General features: G+C 41.4%; 1 protein-coding gene across 1 annotated transcript; it reads right to left on the bottom strand.

The window, feature by feature from the left end:
- Positions 1 to 13,518: 13,518 nt before the first annotated feature.
- LOC126991556 (uncharacterized) lies at positions 13,519 to 14,964 on the bottom strand. Its single transcript, XM_050850291.1, has one exon. The coding sequence runs from the start codon at positions 14,419 to 14,421 to the stop codon at positions 13,858 to 13,860; it is 564 nt and encodes a 187-aa protein (XP_050706248.1). The 5' UTR covers positions 14,422 to 14,964; the 3' UTR covers positions 13,519 to 13,857.
- Between the last annotated feature and the right edge of the window lie 5,676 nt (positions 14,965 to 20,640).

Raw genomic sequence — 20,640 nt, 5'->3', positions numbered from 1 at the left:
TGTATGGTTTCATGTTTTTTTTATGTTTGTGTGTCTGTGTGTGTGTCTTTGCGTCTGTTCTTTTTTATTTCGTTATCTGTTTGGGTGTATTTGTGTGTGTTTGTGTACGTATGTTTGTTTGTTTCTTTGTTTTTGCCTGTCTTTATATGTCTGTGTGTCTTTGTCTGTCTTTTTGTGTGTATGTATATCTGTTTGTGTATCTGTGCATCTTTCTGTTTGTTCTCTCTCTCTCTCTCTCTCTCTCTCTCTCTCTCTCTCTCTCTCTCTCTCTCTCTCGCTTCAAGACAGTGCCAAGCTTTTCATAAACTTTGCACGCACGGAAACACTAATGAAGAACACTGTGTCTACCTCTGTGTTTCACGTTTCACAACACAAGTTTCGCCGCCCAAGTTTCCCTTTGCTGTGATTCACCACCGCCGCTCAGAAGTTTCACCCTCGCTAGAATTTAACATTTTTTCAAGATAGTGATATTTTTTTCTCCCCTTTCTTCTCTATATTTCCCTTTACTTCCTCTTTTATTTCATGTTGCTAGAATTTTATGTTTTCAAGAATGTGTTTTTTCTCCCGTTTTCATTACCATGGGTTTTAACTTCATTTTTTTCTTACCTCATTTATCCCTTACCGCGCTCTCTTCTTACTTTCATTTTGACTTTCATTCTGACTCATTTCTCCCTTTTTTCTTTCCTTCCTTCCTTGCTTCCCTCCTCCCTTTTCTTCATTAGTTAATTCCGACCCCCTTCTTTCTTTCCTTCCTCCCCTGTTTTCCTTCTCTCTTCTTTCCTTTCTTTCATTCTGACCTCATTTTCTCCCTCTTCCTATTTCTCTCCTTCCTTTTCTTCTTTTTTCGTTCTGATTCCCTTCTTTCCTTCATTCCTTCCCTATTTTCCTTTTCCCTTCTCTCCTCTCTTTTATTCTGACTTTATTTTCTTCCTCTTTCCCTATTTCCCTCCTTCTTTTTCTTCTTTCTTTCATTCTGATTTCCTTCTTCCCTTCAATCCTTCCACATCTTTCCTTCTCCTTTCCCTCCTCTCTTTCATTCTGACTTAATTTTCTCCCTCTTTCCCTCTTTCCATTCCTCTTTCGGGTTAAGTATAGAATAGGAAATAAGCTCGTCCTAATATAATTTTAAAGGTAGTCTATCCTGAAAAAAAAAAAAAATGTTAAGTCGTCCCATTTTCCCTCATAATGACCGGGGCTTTAAGCAGTAAATGTGTATAATTCCTGTAGTTCCGGCGCAGGACCAAGAAATGAGAGTGAATTTACTTTCCATACCCTGTTTTTTTTATATTTGGTTGTTTTCCGCGCGGCAGCCCTGCGCGGGAAAAATCTCTCACGAAAAAATTCACGTTTACGCTCTTTGATTTTCATGACCAGGCGCTTAGGGGCTCATTATGCTGCCTCGTGCTCGTAATTACCTCCCGTTTACATGCATGGAAGCCACTCTAAGCGTGTTTAGGGAGTGCATTGCTCCGGAAAATATGAAACCTGGGAGTAAGTGAAATGTGGTAGCACGGCACCGTAGAGTTTTACACCCGCCGCCCATGAAAATGATTCCGTGTTTTTGTTTTGTCTTCGCTCTCGCAAGGGGAATGCATGAAGGAAATATGAGAGGTTGATGATACGTGTTAGAAGAGCTGTAATAAAGTAATACTAATGTTGCTTATTGATAATAGTAATAATATGATGAAATTACTGATTGTTACTACTTCCCCATTACAAATAATACTTCTTCTGCTGTTACTACTGCCATAACAATTACTACTATATATCTATACTACTACTACTACTACTACTACTACTACTACTACTACTACTACTGCTACTACTACTAATACTACTATTTCTACTACTACTACTACTACTACTACTACTACTACTACTACTACTACTACTACTACTATTATTTCTACTACTACTACTACTACTACTACTATTACTACTACTACTACAACTTCTACTACTATTTCTACTACTACTACTACTACTACTACTACCACCACTATTACTACCAACTTTGATGTGGAAATATTGAAAGCAATACGAATAATAATGACAATCACAAATAAAAAAAAATGATGATAGTAACAATGATAGATGACGAAGAAGAGAAAGAAAAAAAGAAGACAAAAATAGTTGAGAGCAAAAACAAAGACCAGAGGAGATAAAAGTACAAAAACTTTTACCTTTCAGTGAATATTAAATGGACAGGTGTTACTCAAGGGAGGCAGATGAAGCCCAGGTATCAGAATTAAAGGTGAGGTGCAGGTGTGAAGGTGTGACGTGAATGAGAGGGAAAGTTGAGCAGAAAAAAGAACGTTGAAAGGCATTAATCTTTTTACAACGCGCCAGAGATAAATTGGACAGACGTGGTGAGCCGTATGATGTGAAGGCGAAAAAGAACGGAAAATAAAGTAAAATGAAAAGGCGTGGAAAGAAAAAAATGGAGTGAAAGTAGAAAAAAAAGATCATTGAAGAGAGCGATAAAAAGGCTTGGAGTTATGACCTGAGGCAAGAAAGAACGGAAAATGAAGTGAAATGAAACGGTGTGGGAAGAAAAAAATGAAGTGAAGGTATAAAAGAGATCAAAGAGAGCGAAAAAAAGTCTTGTGGAGGGAAAGAATGAAAAGGAAATATTAAAAAAAAACACAATAAAATGGACTTGAATGAAAAGGCCAGAATGAAATGGAGAAGAAGAAAAAAAGATAAAAGAAAAGAACGAGAAAAAAGTGAATTGTTGTTGAAAGGAGATAATGAAAATAAAAATAGTAAAAAGTTGAGAGGAAATGAAAAGGTGAAAAGAGAAAAAATGGGGAAGAAAAATAGATCAAAGAAAAGAAGGATAAAGAAAAAGTGCATCGCTGTTAAAGAAAATGTCGAACGAAAATAATAATGAAAATGAAAATAAATAAAAGCATAAAATGAACAGAAATAAAAAGGTGAGAAGAGAAAAAAAATGTAGAAGAGAAAAAGATCAAAGAAAAGAAGGAGAAAAGTGAATTGGTCTTGCTGGGAATGTCTTGAACGGAAATATATGAAAATGGAAATAAATAAGGAGTAAAAAAGAACTGGAATGAAAAGGCCAGAAGAGAAAAAAATGGGAAGGAAAAAGATCGAAGAAAAGAACGGGAAAAATAATTAATGAATCGCTGTTGATGAAAATGTCTTGAACGGAAATAATGAAAATGGGAAAAAAATAAGAAGAGTAAAAAGAACTGAAATGAAAAGGCCACAAGAGGAAAAAATGGGAAGGAAAAAAGATCAAAGAATAAAACGAGAAAAATAGTGAATCGCTATTGATGGAAATGTCTCGAGCGAATATAATGAAAAAAAAAAGAACGAAGAGAGAGGAATAATACAAGGAGGATGAAAACATAAACAACAAAAAAAGAAAAAAAAAGAAAGAAAACTACATCGCCGACTTCAATTTAGGAATAAAAACAACAACAATAGAAACAGAGAGAAAGCAGAAGATGCATTAGTGAGCGATCCTAAAAACAGAATCACAATGAGAGAGAGAGAGAGAGAGAGAGAGAGAGAGAGAGAGAGAGAGAGAGAGAGAGAGAGAGAGAGAGAGAGAGAGGGTCAGGTGAGCTCTCAGGTAGATTTGTTGTGAGAGCTGAGAGTGCAAAGGAGCCGTAAGGAAGAGGCCCTTAAGCACGTACACACACACGCGCACATGAACACACACACAGGCTTTTACACACACAGATAAACACGAATAGAAACACACATACACACATACGCACACACACGCACACATTTACTCACATACAGCCCACGCGAGTATAACCACACAGTCAAAGGCGCGCGCGCGCACACACACACACACACACACACACACACACACACACACACACACACACACACACACACACACACACACACCGCAGCATCCCGACATTGCAGGAACGTTCATGGCAGTAACTGTTCTATTGATCTCTGCCCGTGTGTGAGAGAGAGAGAGAGAGAGAGAGAGAGAGAGAGAGAGAGAGTGTGTGCACTGTTGTTATTTTTTGTGTATGTGGATTGAAAAAAACGGAAAGAATTTTTTTGAGGATTTTTTTTTTATTATTACGAGCGAATATCAAACATTTATTTAGCTGACGTAGAGAGAGGGAGAGAAACACACACACACACACACACACACACACACACACACACACACACACACACACACACACACACACACAGTCAAGGAAAGCGGAGGGGTGTGGGGGGGATGGGAGGAGAGGGTGCTGTCTTATGTTGCACTGAAGATGTATTACACTGGCAACATAATTTCAGGTGTTGTGTTGCTGACTACCTGTTCTCTCTCTCTCTCTCTCTCTCTCTCTCTCTCTCTCTCTCTCTCTCTCTCTCTCTCTCTCTCTCATCTGTCATACATGGATACCTGTGTGTGTGTGTGTGTGTGTGTGTGTGTGTGTGTGTGTGTGTGTGTGTGCGCGAATCTTTCCACACTTTCAAATCAGCGTTACTTGTTTTGGCGTGTTTGGACAAGGCTGTGATTTTATAAAGCGAGAGAGAGAGAGAGAGAGAGGGAGAGGGAGAGGGAGCATAGGAGAGTAGCGTGTGGTTGAGAGAAAGGGAGAGGGAGAAAGAGAGAGGAAGCGGAAGAGGGAAAGCGATATAAATAGAAGAGAGGGAAAGGTGAAAGATCAGAAGGGGAAGAGGAGATACGAAGGAGAGAGAGAGAGAGAGAGAGAGAGGGAGAGTGGAGAGTGGAGAAGTGAAGGTTGGGGATGAGAGAGGTAAAGAGAGAAAATGGAAGAAAGAAAATATAGAGAGATACAGAACAGAATATACAGTCTAGAACATTTTTTTAATTACAGTAAAATAAATAATAAGAAAATAATAATGATAATAAGAAAATAAAACCACAAATAACAAAAAGAATACAGTGAATAATAGAAGTAATATCGATAAAAATAATAATGATAACAATACTACGAGAAATATCAACATAAATAATAAAAAAAAGACAGTAGGAATAAAAAGAATTAGGCCCAAAATAACAATAAAAGTAACAATTTCAGATATGATAACAAGAGTAACAGAAAAAACGAGTAATTATATGACGAAATAAAATAAAAAACAATAACAACAACAATAATACAAGGAACAATAGTGGAAAGCATAATAAAAATAACAATAGCAATAAAGGGAAAAAAATAATTAGGTCCAGAATTACCTCAAGGCTCAGAGATTCATTTTCTTGGTCGGGAAAATTGTGGCGTCTTTCTTTTTTTCTGTTTTGGGTAATTCAAGAAACAATAGTGAAAGGTATAATAGAAATAACAATAGCAATAAAAGGAAAAAATAATTAGGTGCAGAATTACCTCGAGGCTCAGAGATTCATTTTCTTGGTCGGGGAAATTGTGGCGTCTTTCTTTTTTTTCTTTTTTGGGGGTAATATTTGAGGTCTATATATTTTGTCTTCCCGTTTTCTTCCGACTAATAGAACGGTCCGCCCTTCCTCTGGCATTTATTCTTCATTATCTGCGACCTTAGAAATCCGGGATCATATATTTTGTAACGTCCTGGGAATGATTTGGTCTTTATCTCTCAATGTTTTTACCTTTTTCCAATTTTTCTTTTTCCCTTTTCATTTTGTCGTGTTCTTTTTTTCTTTCCTTGCCGTAATATTTAGATTTATTACGTTATTTGTTTTTAATTTTTCTTTATTTCCTTATTTTTTTTCTCTACTACCTCGGCATACTTTCTTTTCTTTGTAGATGTGTTCTCCTCCTCCTCCTCCTCCTCCTCCTCCTATTCCTACTTTTCTTCTTCCTTACTTTCCAATTATGTTTCTTTTCCAGCTCTCTTTTTCTTTGTCCTTTCTCTGTCTTCCTTCCTTCATTTCGATTTTTCCTGCCCATCTTATTTTCTTTTCTTCGATTCTAGTTTCTGGCTTTTTCTCTTCCTTCTCATTTCTTTTCTTCCACTACCTCTGCTTACCTTTTCCTCCTCCTCCTCCTCCTCCCCCTCCTCCTCTTCTTCTTTCTCACCTGGACGCCCCTCAAGTGCACAGGTGTGGCTTAATTAGTCATGGCCAACCTTATCTGTCTCTCTCACCTCACCTGAAAATCCCTTCCACCTCCTCATGTTTTTTTTTCCTTGTTTTCTCTTTTCCTCCCTTCATGTTCTGTGTTTCTTCCTCCATTCCATTTTCTTTCTTTCTTGTTTTTATTTTCCTTTTTTTTATTCCCCGTTTTTTTGTTTTTCTTTATCTTTCCGTCTTTCTCCTTTCTTCCTTCGTTTCATATTGTCTTTTGTTTTGTTTTTTCCTATATTCCTTTTTTCTTGCCTATCTATATTTTTCTTCCTTCCTTTTTATTCTCTTTTTCTATCTTCTCCTTTTATCTTTCCCATCTAACTCCCTTTTTTCCTTCTTTCGTTTCATGTTCTCTACCTAATTTTTTCTCTCATTCTTCATAATCCTTCTTCTTTCCTCCTCTTTTCCTCGTTATTTTTCTTTTCTTTCTCCTGCTCTCTGTTTTCATGTGTATTTCCCTTCCTTTTCTCCTCTCTTTCATATCTTCCTTTCTTCCATCTTTTCTTCTTCTATTTTGTGTTTTCTTCCCATCTTTATCCCTTCGTCTTTCTCTTCTTCCATTTTTCTTTATTTCCTTTCCCCTTTCAGCTAATCTCCCTCCTCCATTTTCATCTATTTCTTTTTTCCTATTTTCCTGTGTTCACCTTTCTTTCCTCCACCTCTATCCATTTTTCCCTCCATTCTTCCTTGTTTCTCTCATCCTCTTTCCTTTTTACCTCCCTCCTCTCTTTACTTTTCTCTCCTCTCCCCACCTCTCTCTTTTATGTGTACGAGCACTCTCTCTCTCTCGCTCGATCTCTTTCCCTTTGGCGTACATTACTCCCTCGACACACACACACACACACACACTAACACGCACACACACACACACACACACACACACGCACACACACACCTTTCTCTCTCTCTCTCTCTCTCTCTCCTACTACCATTCATTTTCTCCTTTCCCTTCTTCCCCCCTTCCTTCTCTCTCTCCCTCTTTCCTCTTCCTCCCTCTCCCTCTTTCTCCTTCATTCACCACACGTTAACCTTTCATGACCCCTCCCCTACTCTCTCTCTCTCTCTCTCTCTCTCTCTCTCTCTCTCTCTCTCTCTCTTTCTCGAGCGCTAAATTGCATGATAAAGGGATTTGGCTGAAGGATTTGTCGACATATGATGCTGTGTGTATGTGTGGGGGCGCCCCGTCGCACTGCTCAACTAATCCTCTTTTCATTGGTTTATCCGCCTCACTGGCTTGCTCTTCATTGCTGGGATGGCTGGAGGGTAAATAAGGGTGGTTTTAGCCATGATTCCGCTGGTTATTCCGTCCTTCTGGCTTCACTACGTAGGGTTTAGGAGCATCGTGACCGCCTCAATGTTGCCTTTCTCTCTGATTCATTGAAAACGGGACCTAAATGGCAAACCCTAGGATTTTCACCGTCCCTCTCTGGTGTGTCTGCCCTGTTCTCAGTCCCCCAGTTCGAGTCCCTCTTTCCCCCTCTCTCCCTTCAGTACCCTTCATCCCTCTTCACCGTGGTAACTCCGGAAGGTTTAAAAATTTACTAACGTTACTTCCTCCCACTTCATATATCTCTCTCCGTTTCGCTTGTAGGATAATAAAGTGAATAAGCCGTTTTTGGATCATGATATGTGGGAGTAATAAAGTTCCCGGGGGCCATTGTGGATGAGAGAGAGAGAGAGAGAGAGAGAGAGAGAGAGAGAGAGAGAGAGAGAGAGAGAGAGAGAGAGAGAGAGAGAGAGAGGAAGGAAAAGAGAAAAGCTTTGTTGGGAAAAGGAAAGAGAAGTGAAGTATTTATGTCTGAAGAAGAAAGGAGGAGGAGGAGGAGGAGGAGGAGGAGGAGGAGGATGACGTGGAGGTAGTAATGGAAGGAGGAAACAAAGGTGAGTAGGGAACAAGGAGGAGGAGGAGGAGAAGAGGAGAAGGAGGAGTAGGAGGAAGAGGACGAGGAAGAGGCGTAGTAAGAGGAGAAAGAATGAGGGAGTAAGAAGAGAAAGAGGAGGAGGAATGAATGTAAAGAAAAAGGAGTAGGGTCAGGAACATGAAGAAGAGAAAAAGAAAAGGAGGAAGAGAAAATGGAGTAAACTCGTCTTAGAATATGAGGAAGAAGGAAGGAAAGCAAGGAGAATATCAAGAGAAGACAAAATAGAGGAATATGAGGAAGAAGGAAGGAAAGGAAGGATGAAATCAGAGAAGACAAAATAGAGAACAAAAAATGAAGAAAGAAGAAAAATATATGAAAACAAACGAGATCAGAAACAGTAAAGAAGAGAATGACGAAGCAGGAGAAGGAGGAAAAGGAGGAAATTATCAGAGGAAAGAGGAGGAGGAAAAGACATGAATAGAACATGAACATAAAAAAGAAAAGTAGGAAGAACAGAGAATATAAAACAAGAGTAAATCAAGATTAAGGAGAGGAGGAGGGGGAGTAGAAGACAGTGTTGCATACGAAGGAAGAGGAGGAGGAATAAATAAGAAGATAGGATGAAGAGAAGAGAAGAGAAAGCAAGAGGAGAATATCAGGAGTAAGAAAAAGAGGAATACAGAAGACAAAAACATCAAGAGGAAAGAGGAAGAGGAACAAATAACAAGACCGGAAGAAGAAGAAAAGAGAAAACAAAAAACATCATATCAAGAGGACGAAGAGAAAGAGGAATAAAGAAGACACAAACACATCAAGAGGAAAGAGAAGAAAAAAACAGAAGACAGGAAAAAGAAAGGATAACAAAATCACTTTACCAGAAGGAGGAAGAAGAGAGAAAGAAGAGGAATAAAGGAGACAGCAGTAATAGATCAAGAGGAAGAGGAAGAGGAAGAGGAGGAGGGACAAATAAGAAGAGAATGAGGAGGCACAAAAGAGGCAGAAAAACATCACATTAACATCATCACATTAACAACATCACATTAACATCACACATCCACCTCGTCTTCGTCAGGGCGAGGGGAGGAGAGTCAGTTTCACTTCTTTGTGTGATGTTAATGGTTACTTCAGGCACAAAGGCGAGGGGGGGAGGGGGTAGGAAGGGAGGAGGGGAGGGGGGAAGGAAGTTGGAGGGAGAATGGGGGTGGATGGGAAGGGAGAAAAGGAAATTGAGGGAGAGGGGAACGGGGAATGAAAAGAGGATGAGAGAGGGAGATAATAAGGGAATGGGAAGGAGGGGAAAGGGGGGGAAGGGAGTAAGGGGGGAGGGAAGGAGTAGGAGGAGGAGTGAAAAGGGGAGAGAATGGGATGGTAAAAAAAGAAAAGGAGAAGGAAGGGAAAACGAAAGGGGGGAGGAGGGGAAAGGGGAGTGGGAGAAGGAGAAAGGGGAGAGAAAAGAGGGTGAGGGGGAAGAGGGGGGAGGGGAAAGGTAGGGAAAAGAGAAGGGGGAAGGAAGGAGGAGGAGGGAAAAGAGGAGTGGGATGGTAAAAAAGAGGGAAGAGGAGGAAAAGGGGAGGTGGCAGAAGGGGAGGAGAGGAGGTGGGAAAGAAAAGGAGGAGGAGGGGAAAGGGGAGTGTAAGTGGTAGGGAAAAGGAAGGGAAAGGGAGGAAAAAAAGGAGTGAATGGGGAGAAGGAAAACAGAGAAGAAGTGGAGGAGGACGGGAAAGAGAATGGAATGGGGATGGGAGGGGAAAAAGAAAGGAGGAGGGAGAAGGGGAAAAGGGAGGGAAAAGTGGCGAGAGGGAAAAGGGAGGGGATGGAGGAAAGGGAATGAGGAGGAGGGGAAAGTAAAGCATTTGGGAGGGGAATGGGAGGGAAAAGAGAAGGGGGAAGGAGGAGAAGGGGAGGGAGAAGAAGAAGGGATGGGGAAAAGGGAAGGGGTGAGTAAGAGCGTGGAGTGAAATGGGGTTGGGAAGGAAATGGGGGAGAAGTGGAGGGAAGGTAATGGGAGGAAGAGAGGATTGGGAGGGGGAAGAGGGGAGGGAGAAAGGGGAGGAGAGAGGAAAGGGACACAAAGTTACCTGTTCATTTAATTGGGGAGCGGAAAGGGAGGGGAAAGAGGAGGGGATGGGGATAAGGGAAGGGGGAGGAAGGGGAGAAAGAGAAAGGGAAAGTGTTACCTGGTCATTTGATTTACCTGTACCTTGTTTGTTGTACCTGTGTTGTTTTTTTGTTCATTTTCGTGTCCGTGTTTTGTGTGTGTTTGAGTGTTTGTTTTTCTTATTGATATGTTTGTTTGTTTTTGTTTTCTTCTTGTTTGCGTGTTGTTTCAAGTGTTTTTATTTGTTTTATTTTTGTTATTGTTTTGTATTTTTTTTTCTTGCTAACTCTTTTTCTGTCTATGTATATTTGTCTGTTTGTCTTTCTGTCTGTCTGTGTCTGTTTGCCTGTCTGTTTTCCCTTGTCTTGCTTTCTCTTCTTCCTTTCTTTCCTTCTTTCCCCTTGTTTTCTTTTCTTTTCTTTCTTCCTTTCTTTCATACCTCCTTCCTTCCTTCTTTCCTTCTTTCCTTTCAATCTTCCTTCCTTTATTAATTTATATTCTCTCTCTCTCTCTCTCTCTCTCTCTCTCTCTCTCTCTCTCTCTCTCTCTCTCTCTTTATTATTTTAAGCTCATCAGTAAGTTCTCTCTCTAATGAAGATCTAAGTTAGTCCTCCGAGTTTTCTTAATCCAATATCAAGTTTTATATAATTACTTTCCTTTTCTTTCTCATTTAAAAGGTTTTCAGTAGAGTTGATAATACTGGGAAAGGCGATTTTTGTATGGGTATAAACGCATCGATCTGGTCTCTATGGCTCTGTTGGGCTGTTGTTGCTGTTGTTGTTGTTGTTTTGGTTGGCGTTGTTATTTCTGATTATGTCGTCGTAGGAGAGTTTTCAAGTCCTAAGATTCTTCTGTTTTCAAGGTTTTCGTCGTTGATTTAAATGCTGTTCGAAGAGTATTTTTGCATAAACTTATCATGCTTATATGTTTACTGAATGGCCTGTGCTGTTATTATCAGCGGTAGCAGTAGGATAAACTATAGCAGTAGTAGTAGTAGTAGTAGTAATAGTAGTAGTGGTAGTAGTAGAAGTAGGAGGAGGAGTAATAGTGGCAGTATCCTCTTCATCATTTCCAATTTTCTCAAGTCGTTGCTCTTGAGGGGAAAAAAAGCTCAACGCCTTTAAATTAAGTAGTAACGGGCACCTGCTGGCGATCAGACGGAAGGGTGTTTGGGCGGCTGGAAGGCTCACGCGCCGGCCATTACTAATACCAAGGGATCGAGAACCGCGAGGAGAAGGAAAATAACGAAGAGAAGGAAAATAAAGAAGGGGGACAAAAATAACGAAGAGAAGGAAAATAACGAAGGGGAACGAAAATAACGAGGAGAAGGAAAATGACTAATAGAAGGAAAATAACGAAGGGGAACGAAAATAACGAGAAGGAAAATAACTAATAGAAGGAAAATAAAGAAGGGGGACAAAAATAACGAAGAGAAGGAAAATAACGGAGAGAAGGAAAATAAAGAAGGGGGACAAAAATAACGAAGAGAAGGAAAATAACGGAGAGAAGGAAAATAAAGAAGGGGAACGAAAATAACGAAGAGAAGGAAAATAACGGAGAGAAGGAAAATGACGATGGGAAACAAAAATATCGAAGAGAAGGAAATAACGAAGTGTAACGAAAATAACGAAGGGGATGAAAATTTAGCGTCTTTTCGTGGTGTGTTGCTTGTGTTGCTTGCGTCGACTTTCCGGGAACTTGTTGTGAGAAGAAGGAGAGGATGGAGAGGCTGGGAATGGTGGGTGTTTGTTTATTTGTTTGTTTGTTTGTTTGTTTGTTTGTGTGAGGTGGTGGTAGTGTTTATTGGCTTGGGTTGAAAGGGGGGGTGGGGGGGTGTTGTGTGTGTGTGTGGGGGGGGGGAGGCTGTTTGTGTGTGTGTGTGTGTGTGTGTGTGTGTGTGTGTGTGTGTGTGTGTGTGTGTTCTTGCTATATCATTATCCCCACTACCACCACCACCACCTCCACCACCACCACCACCACCACCACACTGCCTCTCAAAAGCCTCCACTTCTTGGTAATAAAATCAATTACCGCTCAGTAGGAGGAAGAGGAGGAGGAGGAGGAGGAGGAGGAGGAGGAGGAGGAGGAGAAGGAGGAGGAGGAGTCAAAGATGAGAGGCATTTGTACACGTGAGATTAAATCATTAACTGGTTTCGAAGTGTTGGCAAGAGGTTGAAAGTCGTTACACCTTTTCCCGTTTTCTATATTAAAAAAAAGTATTATTAAAAAATCCCCGTTTTCTTTGTTTCCTGGTCGCGCGCGTTCGTTGTCGGGCGAAAATTTAAGATCCTTCAGGAATTCCTTTGTTTTCCGGACTGTATTGTGTTGCCATTGTTGCTGTTGTTGTTGTTGTTGTTATTGGTGGTGTTGTTTGTGTGTTGCCTGCTATCCAAATCCGGGAGGCGAACGTGGTGTTGATTTCGTTTTCTTTACTATTGTGTTGCCGAATGTTGCCTTGCTTTGTTTTCTTTCCCTTGGTGGTGTTGCGTTATGGCCCGGCGTCTGTTAAGTTTGTGTTGCGTGTTTTGTTTTGCGTCTGTTTGTGTGGGAAGTTGTTGTCGTGGTTTGATGTGTGTTTTGTTGCCCTTGAGTTTCGTGTCCACAGGTATTGCGCTTGCTTTTGTTTGCTTGTTTTTCTTATGTGTTTTTTTGTGTTCCAAGTTGTTGTGGGTTAATGGGAGGTTTGTGTCCCTTGAGTTGCGGGTCTACAGGTGTTGCGTTCGCTCCTGTTTGCTTGTTTGTCTGAGTTTTATTGGTGTTGTAAGTGTTTTGTTTTGCATTGTGTTGCGTGAGGTGAGAGGTGAGTGACATCAGGGCTGGATATTGCAATTACGCGTCTCCGGCTTGTGTTCGCTCTTGTTGTTCTAGTTGTTCTTCTTCTTCTGTTGCAGTGATTTCGTAACTTTGTGTGTTCAGAGGCTTGCAAGTGTACTGAATTGTGTCTTGTTTAGCTCGGTGTGTTGTGAAGTGCACGTGTGTGTGTGTGTGTGTGTGTGTGTGTGTGTGTGTGTGTGTGTGTGTGTGTGTGTGTGTGTGTGTGTGGCTGCCTGCGCGCGCCTCGACTATTTTTAGCTCGTTGACACAGTTCACATCCCATTCACATTTTCTTTCCTACCACTCAAGTTTCCCTTCCACGTCGCTAAACTGATGAAATTAGGGAGATTTTAGGAGGAACTATTAAAAAACGCCGAAAGTGGGTCAGGGATAAGGAGGCCCACGCGAAGGAGGGGTGGGGTGGGGTGAGGGGATGGTTCTATAGTTATTTTTGCGAGTGAAAAGAACAACAAAAAGAGTCAGCTGCAAAAGGCATAACTCGGTGCACAGGAACAGAATGTGAAGGTTCCGGGTGTGTGCTACAAACTAACACACACACACACACACGCTAACATGATGGGTTATACAAGTACACCCCCCTTCTGCTCCCCCTGTCCCCTCACCCCCTCCCCTTTCCTGGCACCTCTCTTCCCCCTCATATTATCCCCCCCTCCTGCTGCCGCTGCCCGGATCACCGTTAATTTGCCTATTTCCGTGTCGTGATGTGGTGAGGGTCAGGCATTGATCACGGCGCCTGTTGAAGGTTCTGCCGCCGCTGCTGCTGCTGCTGCCGCCGGGGCCAGGATATGTTAGAAAGTTTTAATGCCGCCGTTAGCACCGTGTTGGCCGCGGCAGGCTTTACAAAGGCGGCAGGACTGGTAAGCGGCTTTAGGGTAAGACTGCAGCAGCAGGAGCGGCGGCAGGATCAGCGGGCAGCCGGTCAGTATGCGGGGACGTCCGCAGCGGCGGCGGCGGCCGAGCGGGCTGGCCTGTGGCAGGAGGCGTGTCGATAACTGTGAGGCGACGACCAGCTACTCCGCCCACCGCTGGCCCGCACCTAAAGTTGCCTCGGGACGACCCTCGCGCCCCCGCCTCGTGCCCGGAGCGGCGGCGAGGGGCGGGGGGCGCTGCGGTGCCCCGCGGAGGGTCAGCAGAGGGCGTGGTGAGCCCTGCGGCACGGTACTCACCACATCGATGAGCTGGGAGAGCTTGAGGCCCAGCTTGACGGTGAGCCTGTCGGAGTTGTTGCCGACGGGGCGGATGAGTCTGTTGTAGGAGCTGAGCAGGTCGTCGTAGAGTCTCTTGGCGTCCGGGTTGGCGTGGCAGGTGGGCGCCAGCACGACCGCCCATGCTACCGCCACCACCACCCACGCCCATGCACGCCCACACCCCCCCCTCCCACCACCACCTCCCCCACCGTGCCCTCCACCACTGCCACCACCGCCCGCACCTTCAGGAGGGCACCGCCCCCCTCGGGTTCTGTCGCAAACAGTGTATTGTGTCCACTGGGCGGCCGCGGGCGGTGCCCCAGGAGGCCGCGGGCCCAGAGTCCCTCCGAGCGCTGCCCCCCTCCAGCAGAGTGGCGCGGCCCCCATGACGTGTCGGGGGCGTACGACAGCAGCCCGCTCCCCTCACTGGCCAGCGGCATACTGACGACCACCTCCCCGAGTCCCTGCACCACACACGCGCGCCGCAGCACCGCCACCGCCAGTGCCATCACACCGCCGGGCCGCCTCACTCGCGCACAGCCTCCCGCCGCGGCCCTCCTGCTGCCACACGCCCGCCGCGGCCCGCCACTCCGCCTCCTGCAGCCACGGGGCCCGCACGCACGCACGCCGCCCTCCCCACCCTCCCCCCTCCCCTCCCTCTCCCTGAAACTAGCACATGTACACCCTCGGAGGCACACGTCCACACCTGTACGGCTTCTGGCTCAGGGGATCGGCGGCGTGAGGATGAGTGACGGCCGGCACACCTGCACCCACTCACAGGTGTTGATGAGACGCAGGTGACGGCACACACACACACACACACACACACACACACACACACACACACGGCATAGTGAAAATGTTACGAGAAATATAGAGCTTTACACCAGTGGTAATTATTCAGAGCCACGCGTTTTTAAACCCATTGCTTTTGTTCCAGTGCACGTGTAATTCTCTCTCTCTCTCTCTCTCTCTCTCTCTCTCTCTCTTTTAATTGAGTTTTAAGTGATTTTTTTACTTCCTGTCTTATTTTTTTGTTTTTCATATTTTCATTTCTTTATATTTTGCTAGCTGTTGTCTAGTTCATTCTCTCTTCTTCCCTATTCTTTGCTCTCTCTCTCTCTCTCTCTCTCTCTCTCTCTCTCTCTCTCTCTCTCTCTCTCTCTCTCTCTCTCTCTCTCTCTCTCTCAATATTTACTCTTTCAAGTTGTACAAAGGAAAGCTTCATCGGTTCTGATAATTTAATTTGCCGATCATAATCAAAAACAAACTTTCGGTGCATGAAAAAAAACAAAAAACACGGAATACATAATTTTATTTGTTGCCGGAAAGAAAGAAAAAAATAACAACAAGATTAAAAAGTTGTTGATTGATTCTCTCTCTCCAACCAACTTTGTGTGTGTGTGTGCGTGTGTGTGGTGTCAACATGATCTGAGAGTAGGACAAACACACGGCCGGCGTCAACAAACAACCCTCAACTCTTTATAAATTTTTCCTCCTTGGCGCCGGACGAAGGAAAAAGAAACAAGGAAGAGGAGGAAGAAGAAGAAGAGGAAGAAGAAGAAGAAGAAGAAGAAAAAGAAGAAGAAAAAGACGAAGAAGATAAAAAAAGAAAACAACCCAAACTTTTATAAATTCTTCCCTTGCGCCCGGACGAAGGAAAAAGAAACAAGGAAGAGGAGGAAGAAGAAGAAGAAGAAGAAGAAGAAGAAGAAGAAGAAAAGAAGAAGAAAAAGACGAAGAAGATAAAAAAAGAAAACAACCCTCAACTCTTTATAAATTTTCCCTCCTTGGCGCCGGACGAAGGAAAAAGAAACAAGGAAGAGGAGGAAGAAGAAGAATAAGTAGAAGAAGAAGAGGAGGAAGAAGAAGAAAACGAAGACGAAGACGAAGAAGAAGAAGAAAAAGGAAGAAGAAGAAAAGGAAAAGAAAGAAAACAAATAACAATAAAAACACGCTCTTTTTTTTCGCTCCAACAACAACAACAACAACAACAAAAACAACAGCAACACGTTCTTCTTCTGTCCCGTTCCCAAGAAAAAAAATCAGAAACGAAACAGGAACCAACCAACCAACCAAACAAACAAACAAAAAACGTTCTTCTATCCCGTTCCCAGAAATAAAAGAAAAAAGAACGAGACAGACAATGACGACAACAACAAAAACAACAGGACTTTCTCTCACTCCTTCCCATAAAACAAACAAACAAACAATCAACAAAAACGTTCTTCTTTATCCCGTTCCTTCATCGCATATCGGAACGTTTCTCACCTGAACGTTATTTACCTGTTGATCGTGGCACCTTCACCTGGCGGGCCGCGGTGATTGGTGTGTCCGTAGCTGCGCTCACCTGAGTTACACCTGGTGGGATTTGTGGGAATCGAGGCGAGGTGATAAACGGCTCTGGAGGAAGGATATTGTTAGCCTTCATATATCTCATCTTTTTATTTATTTCTCTATTTTTCTCGTCTATTTTTATTATTATTTTTCCTTTATTTTATCCTTTACGAGGTTAATTAGTTTTCCCAGGTGTGTTTTGGGTACCTGGGAGAGTGATGGAAAGTTAGAAGGTATGGAAGTAAAGAATATTGTTAGTCTTTTAATTTTTTTCACTTATGCTTCACCTTTTCATTTACTTCCCTCATTATTTTTACTCTTATTTCGTCATTTATAAGTTTAACTACTTGCTCAGGTGTGTTTGTGTACCTGGGACCTGGGATATCGTTAACCATTCTCTTCTTTTTATACTTTTTCACCTTTTTTGTTTATTTTTATCAATTTTTTTCATTTTTTTTTCATATCATTATTTCGTCACATATAAGCTTAATTTTTTGCTCAGGTGTGTTTGTGTACCTGGGACCTGGGATATCGTTAACCATTCTCTTCTTTTTATACTTTTTCACCTTTTTTGATTATTTTTATCATTATTTTTTCCTATTTTTTCATATTTATCATTATTTCGTCATTTATATTCTTAATTACTTGCTCAGGTGTGCTTGTGTACCTGCGAACTGGGAATTCGTTACCTATTCTATGTCTTTTTATACTTTTTCACCTTTTTTTGTTTATTTTTATCATTATTTTTTTACTATCTTTTCACCGTGTACTAATAAAAGAGTGATAGATATGCTCAGAAGGTCATGCAATATTAAATTCATTTCCTTCATTTTTTCCGTCATATACAAATTTATTCGATGTTCCATTTTCCTTTATTTCTCTATCCCTTCAAGTAGATGTGGGTAACAGGTGAAGGGGAGGAGGAGGGAGGGGAGAGGGGGGTTACCTGTAGTGTGAGGGGTGCAGAATTTCTCAGGTGTATTTGTGTTTCACCTTTATTTCATCATTCATATAAGGTTAATCTCTTTTCCAGGTGTTTGTGTACTAATAAAAGAGTGATAAATATGCTCAGAAGGTCATAAATATTAACTTTTTTTCATTTTTTTCCGTCATATACAAAGTTAATGAATTCCTGGGCTGTATTTGTATTTTCACCTTTATTACATCATTCATATAAGGTTAAACACTTTTCCAGTTATTTGTGTACTATGAAAGAGTGATAGATATGCTCAGAAGGTCGTAAAATATTAACTTCATTTTTTCATTTTTTTCCGTCATATGCAAATTTAAATGAATTCCTGGGCTGTATTTGTGTTTCACCTTTATTACATCATTCATATAAGGTTAAACACTTTTCCAGGTATTTGTGTACTATGAAAGAGTGACAGATATGCTCAGAAGGTCGTAAAATATTAACTTCATTTTCTTCATTTCTTTCGTCATATACAAAGTTGATGAATTACTCGGATGTATTTCTGTTTCACCTTAAATTTAATTACTTTTCCAGATTTTGTGTACTAATAAAAGAGTGACAGATATGCACGGAAGATCATAAAATTTTAACCTTTCTTTTCCTTTTTTTCCGTCATATTCAAAGTTAATGAACTACTCGGATATATTTATATTTCACCTTTATTTCATGATATATGTAAGGTTAATGAATTTTCCAGGTGTTTGTGTACTAATGAAAGAGTGATAGACATTGATATTTCTTTTTTATATAAGTTTAATTTATTATTCAGGTGAACTCGTGTACCTGGGAACAATTAAAACACCTGGTCGTGGAGTCCAAATAAAGCCACGTAAGAAAAACCCATTAAACATATTCACTTATTTCCATTCACTCTATTTTACTAACACGACCAACTCAAAAACAATAAACATCCAACAATTTTCAACATATTTCAGCACACTTTCTTTATCTCTCTTCATCCTCTTTATCTTAATTCACTTCCTTATTTGCCTCACCTCATCTCGTGTTCAGGTGTGTCTCTTTACCTGCGAACACCTGCGAAACACCTGGCGACGTTCTTGGGACTCGGAAAAGCATGATATATACGGTGAGAGAGAGAGAGAGAGAGAGAGAGAAGAGGTGGTTTGTTATCTTTCTTTCTCTTCTTTTCCTCTCCCTTTTCTTTATTTATTTCCCTGTTTGTGTTTCTTTTTTTCAGATGAGAGAGAGAGAGAGGTATTTTTTCTTTCTTTCTCTGTCTCTCGTTTTCTCTTCTCTTCCTTCGTTTCATAATTTATTTACTTACCTATTTGTCTTTCGTTTTCCAGGTATATATATATATATGTGTGTGTGTGTGTGTGTGTGTGTGTGTGTGTGTGTGTGTGTATGATTGCACGTTTGAACACCTGCAGGACACTTGTCGATCTTATGAGAGGTAAGAACTTGTGATAATCTTAAGGGGATGATGAATGGGAGGATGGGAGAAAATAGAAGAAGGAAGGAAAAGAGAGAGAGGGTGGATGGGAGAAAGGGAAGAAAAAAGAGGATGAATAGGAGGAAGTAGAGAAAAATAGACTAAAGGAAAGGAAAAGAGAAATAGAATGAATAGGAAGGACTAGAAAGGAATATAGGAAACGAAAGGAAAAAAGAAATAGATGGATTGAGGAATTGGAGAAGAATATATAGAAATGAGAAGGAAATGAGAAACAGAATGAAAGGGAGAACTAAATACAACAGAAAAGAGAATTAGAATGAATGTGAGGCAAAAGGAGGAGGGTAAAAGATGACTAAGGATGAGTAAGATGAAGAAAATGAAAAATAGTGGATCAGAAGAAGAAGAAGAAGAAGAAAAGAAGAAGAAGAAGAAGAATTGGAATGAAAAGAGAAACAGGAGGGATGAGAGGAACTAGAAAAAAAATAATACACAAAAGAGAAGGAAAAGAGAAATAGGAAGAATGGGAAGAAAAATAAAAGAAAATATACAAAAAGGGAAGGAAAGGAGAAATAGCACAAATATATACAAATGAAAAGGAAAAGAAAAAATCGAATAAAAATGATAAACAGGAGAAGAAAAATATATAGAAAAAGGGAAGGAAACGGAGGAGAAAAAAAGAGATTACATATTCGGTGTTCCATTCTCCTTTGTTTCCCTATTCATTCAGGTAGATGTGGGTTACAGGTGAAGAGGGAGGAGGGAGGGGAGAGGGGGGGGGCTACCTGTAGTGTGGGGGGGGTGCAGGTAAGAGGGGGAAGGGAAGGGGGGAAGGGGGAAAGGGGGTCGAGAGAGGTGGGTAGAATCCTTGTTTTCCTTATAAGCTGATTTTGAAGTCGGATCTAAACCCCTTGAGAGAGTGGTGGTGAGGAGGTTCTCTACGGCTTCCTCCTCCTCCTCCTCCTCCTCCTCCTCCTCCTCCTCCTCCTCCTCCTCTTCCTTTGTCTGATCTCTTTGTGTTTGTTTTATCCTTCCTTTCTCTCTTTCTCTCCCTCTCTCTCTCTCTCTTGTGTCTTGCTTTTTGTTACTTTTTGCTTCTGTTTGTTTTCCTGCTTCCTCTTTCTTTCTTTCCTGTGTTTGTTTTGGTTTAGTCTTTGTTTGTTTGTTTGTTTTTGTTTACCACGTCTTTTTGTTTTGGTTATTTTTTTTTATTCCTCTGTTTTTTTCTCATTTTTCCTTGTTTTGTTTATTTTTTCTTCTTTTTCTTCCTTCTCTTCTTCTTTCTCTCTCATCTGTTTTATTAATGTTTTTTTTGGCCCCTTTTTTAGTCTTTTATTCTATCTTATCTATCTATCTCTATCTCTATCCCTATCTCTTCGTCTTCGTCTTCTTCTTCTTCTTCTTCTTCTTCTTCCTTGTTCTTATGATCCACTATTTTTCGTTTTCTGCCTCGTCTTTCTTCATTATTCATTCCCTGCATCCTCATCTTTAGTCTTCTTTTTCCCCTCCTCCTCCTCCTCCCCCTCCTCCTCCTCCTCTCCCTTGTCTTCGTCTTCCTCCTCTCATTTGTTTCTCTTTTCTCTTACACTCATTAATCTTCCTTTCACGCTCTTCCTATCTTCATTTGTATTCCTCTTATCTTCTCTTTGGTTCTCTTTCTTCTTGGTTTCTTTATTTACTTGCTTTGCTTTCTCTCTCTCTCTCTCTCTCTCTCTCTCTCTCTCTCTCTCTCTCTCTCTCTCTCTCTCTCTCTCTCTCTCTCTCTCTCTCTCTCTCTCTCTCTCTCTCTCTCTCTCTCTCTCCTTCTCTCCTTCTCTGATCACCATGTTTGCCTGTTTTCCTTCATTGTTTCTCCTTTTTTCCTCCTTTTCCTTCTCCTTCCTCT

The sequence above is a fragment of the Eriocheir sinensis genome, chromosome 7 (genome assembly GCF_024679095.1).
Source record: "Eriocheir sinensis breed Jianghai 21 chromosome 7, ASM2467909v1, whole genome shotgun sequence".
NCBI classification, from domain to species: Eukaryota; Metazoa; Arthropoda; class Malacostraca; order Decapoda; family Varunidae; genus Eriocheir; species Eriocheir sinensis.
The sequence above is the reverse complement of the archived record's forward strand: the minus strand, read 5'-3'. Positions and strand labels throughout refer to the sequence as shown.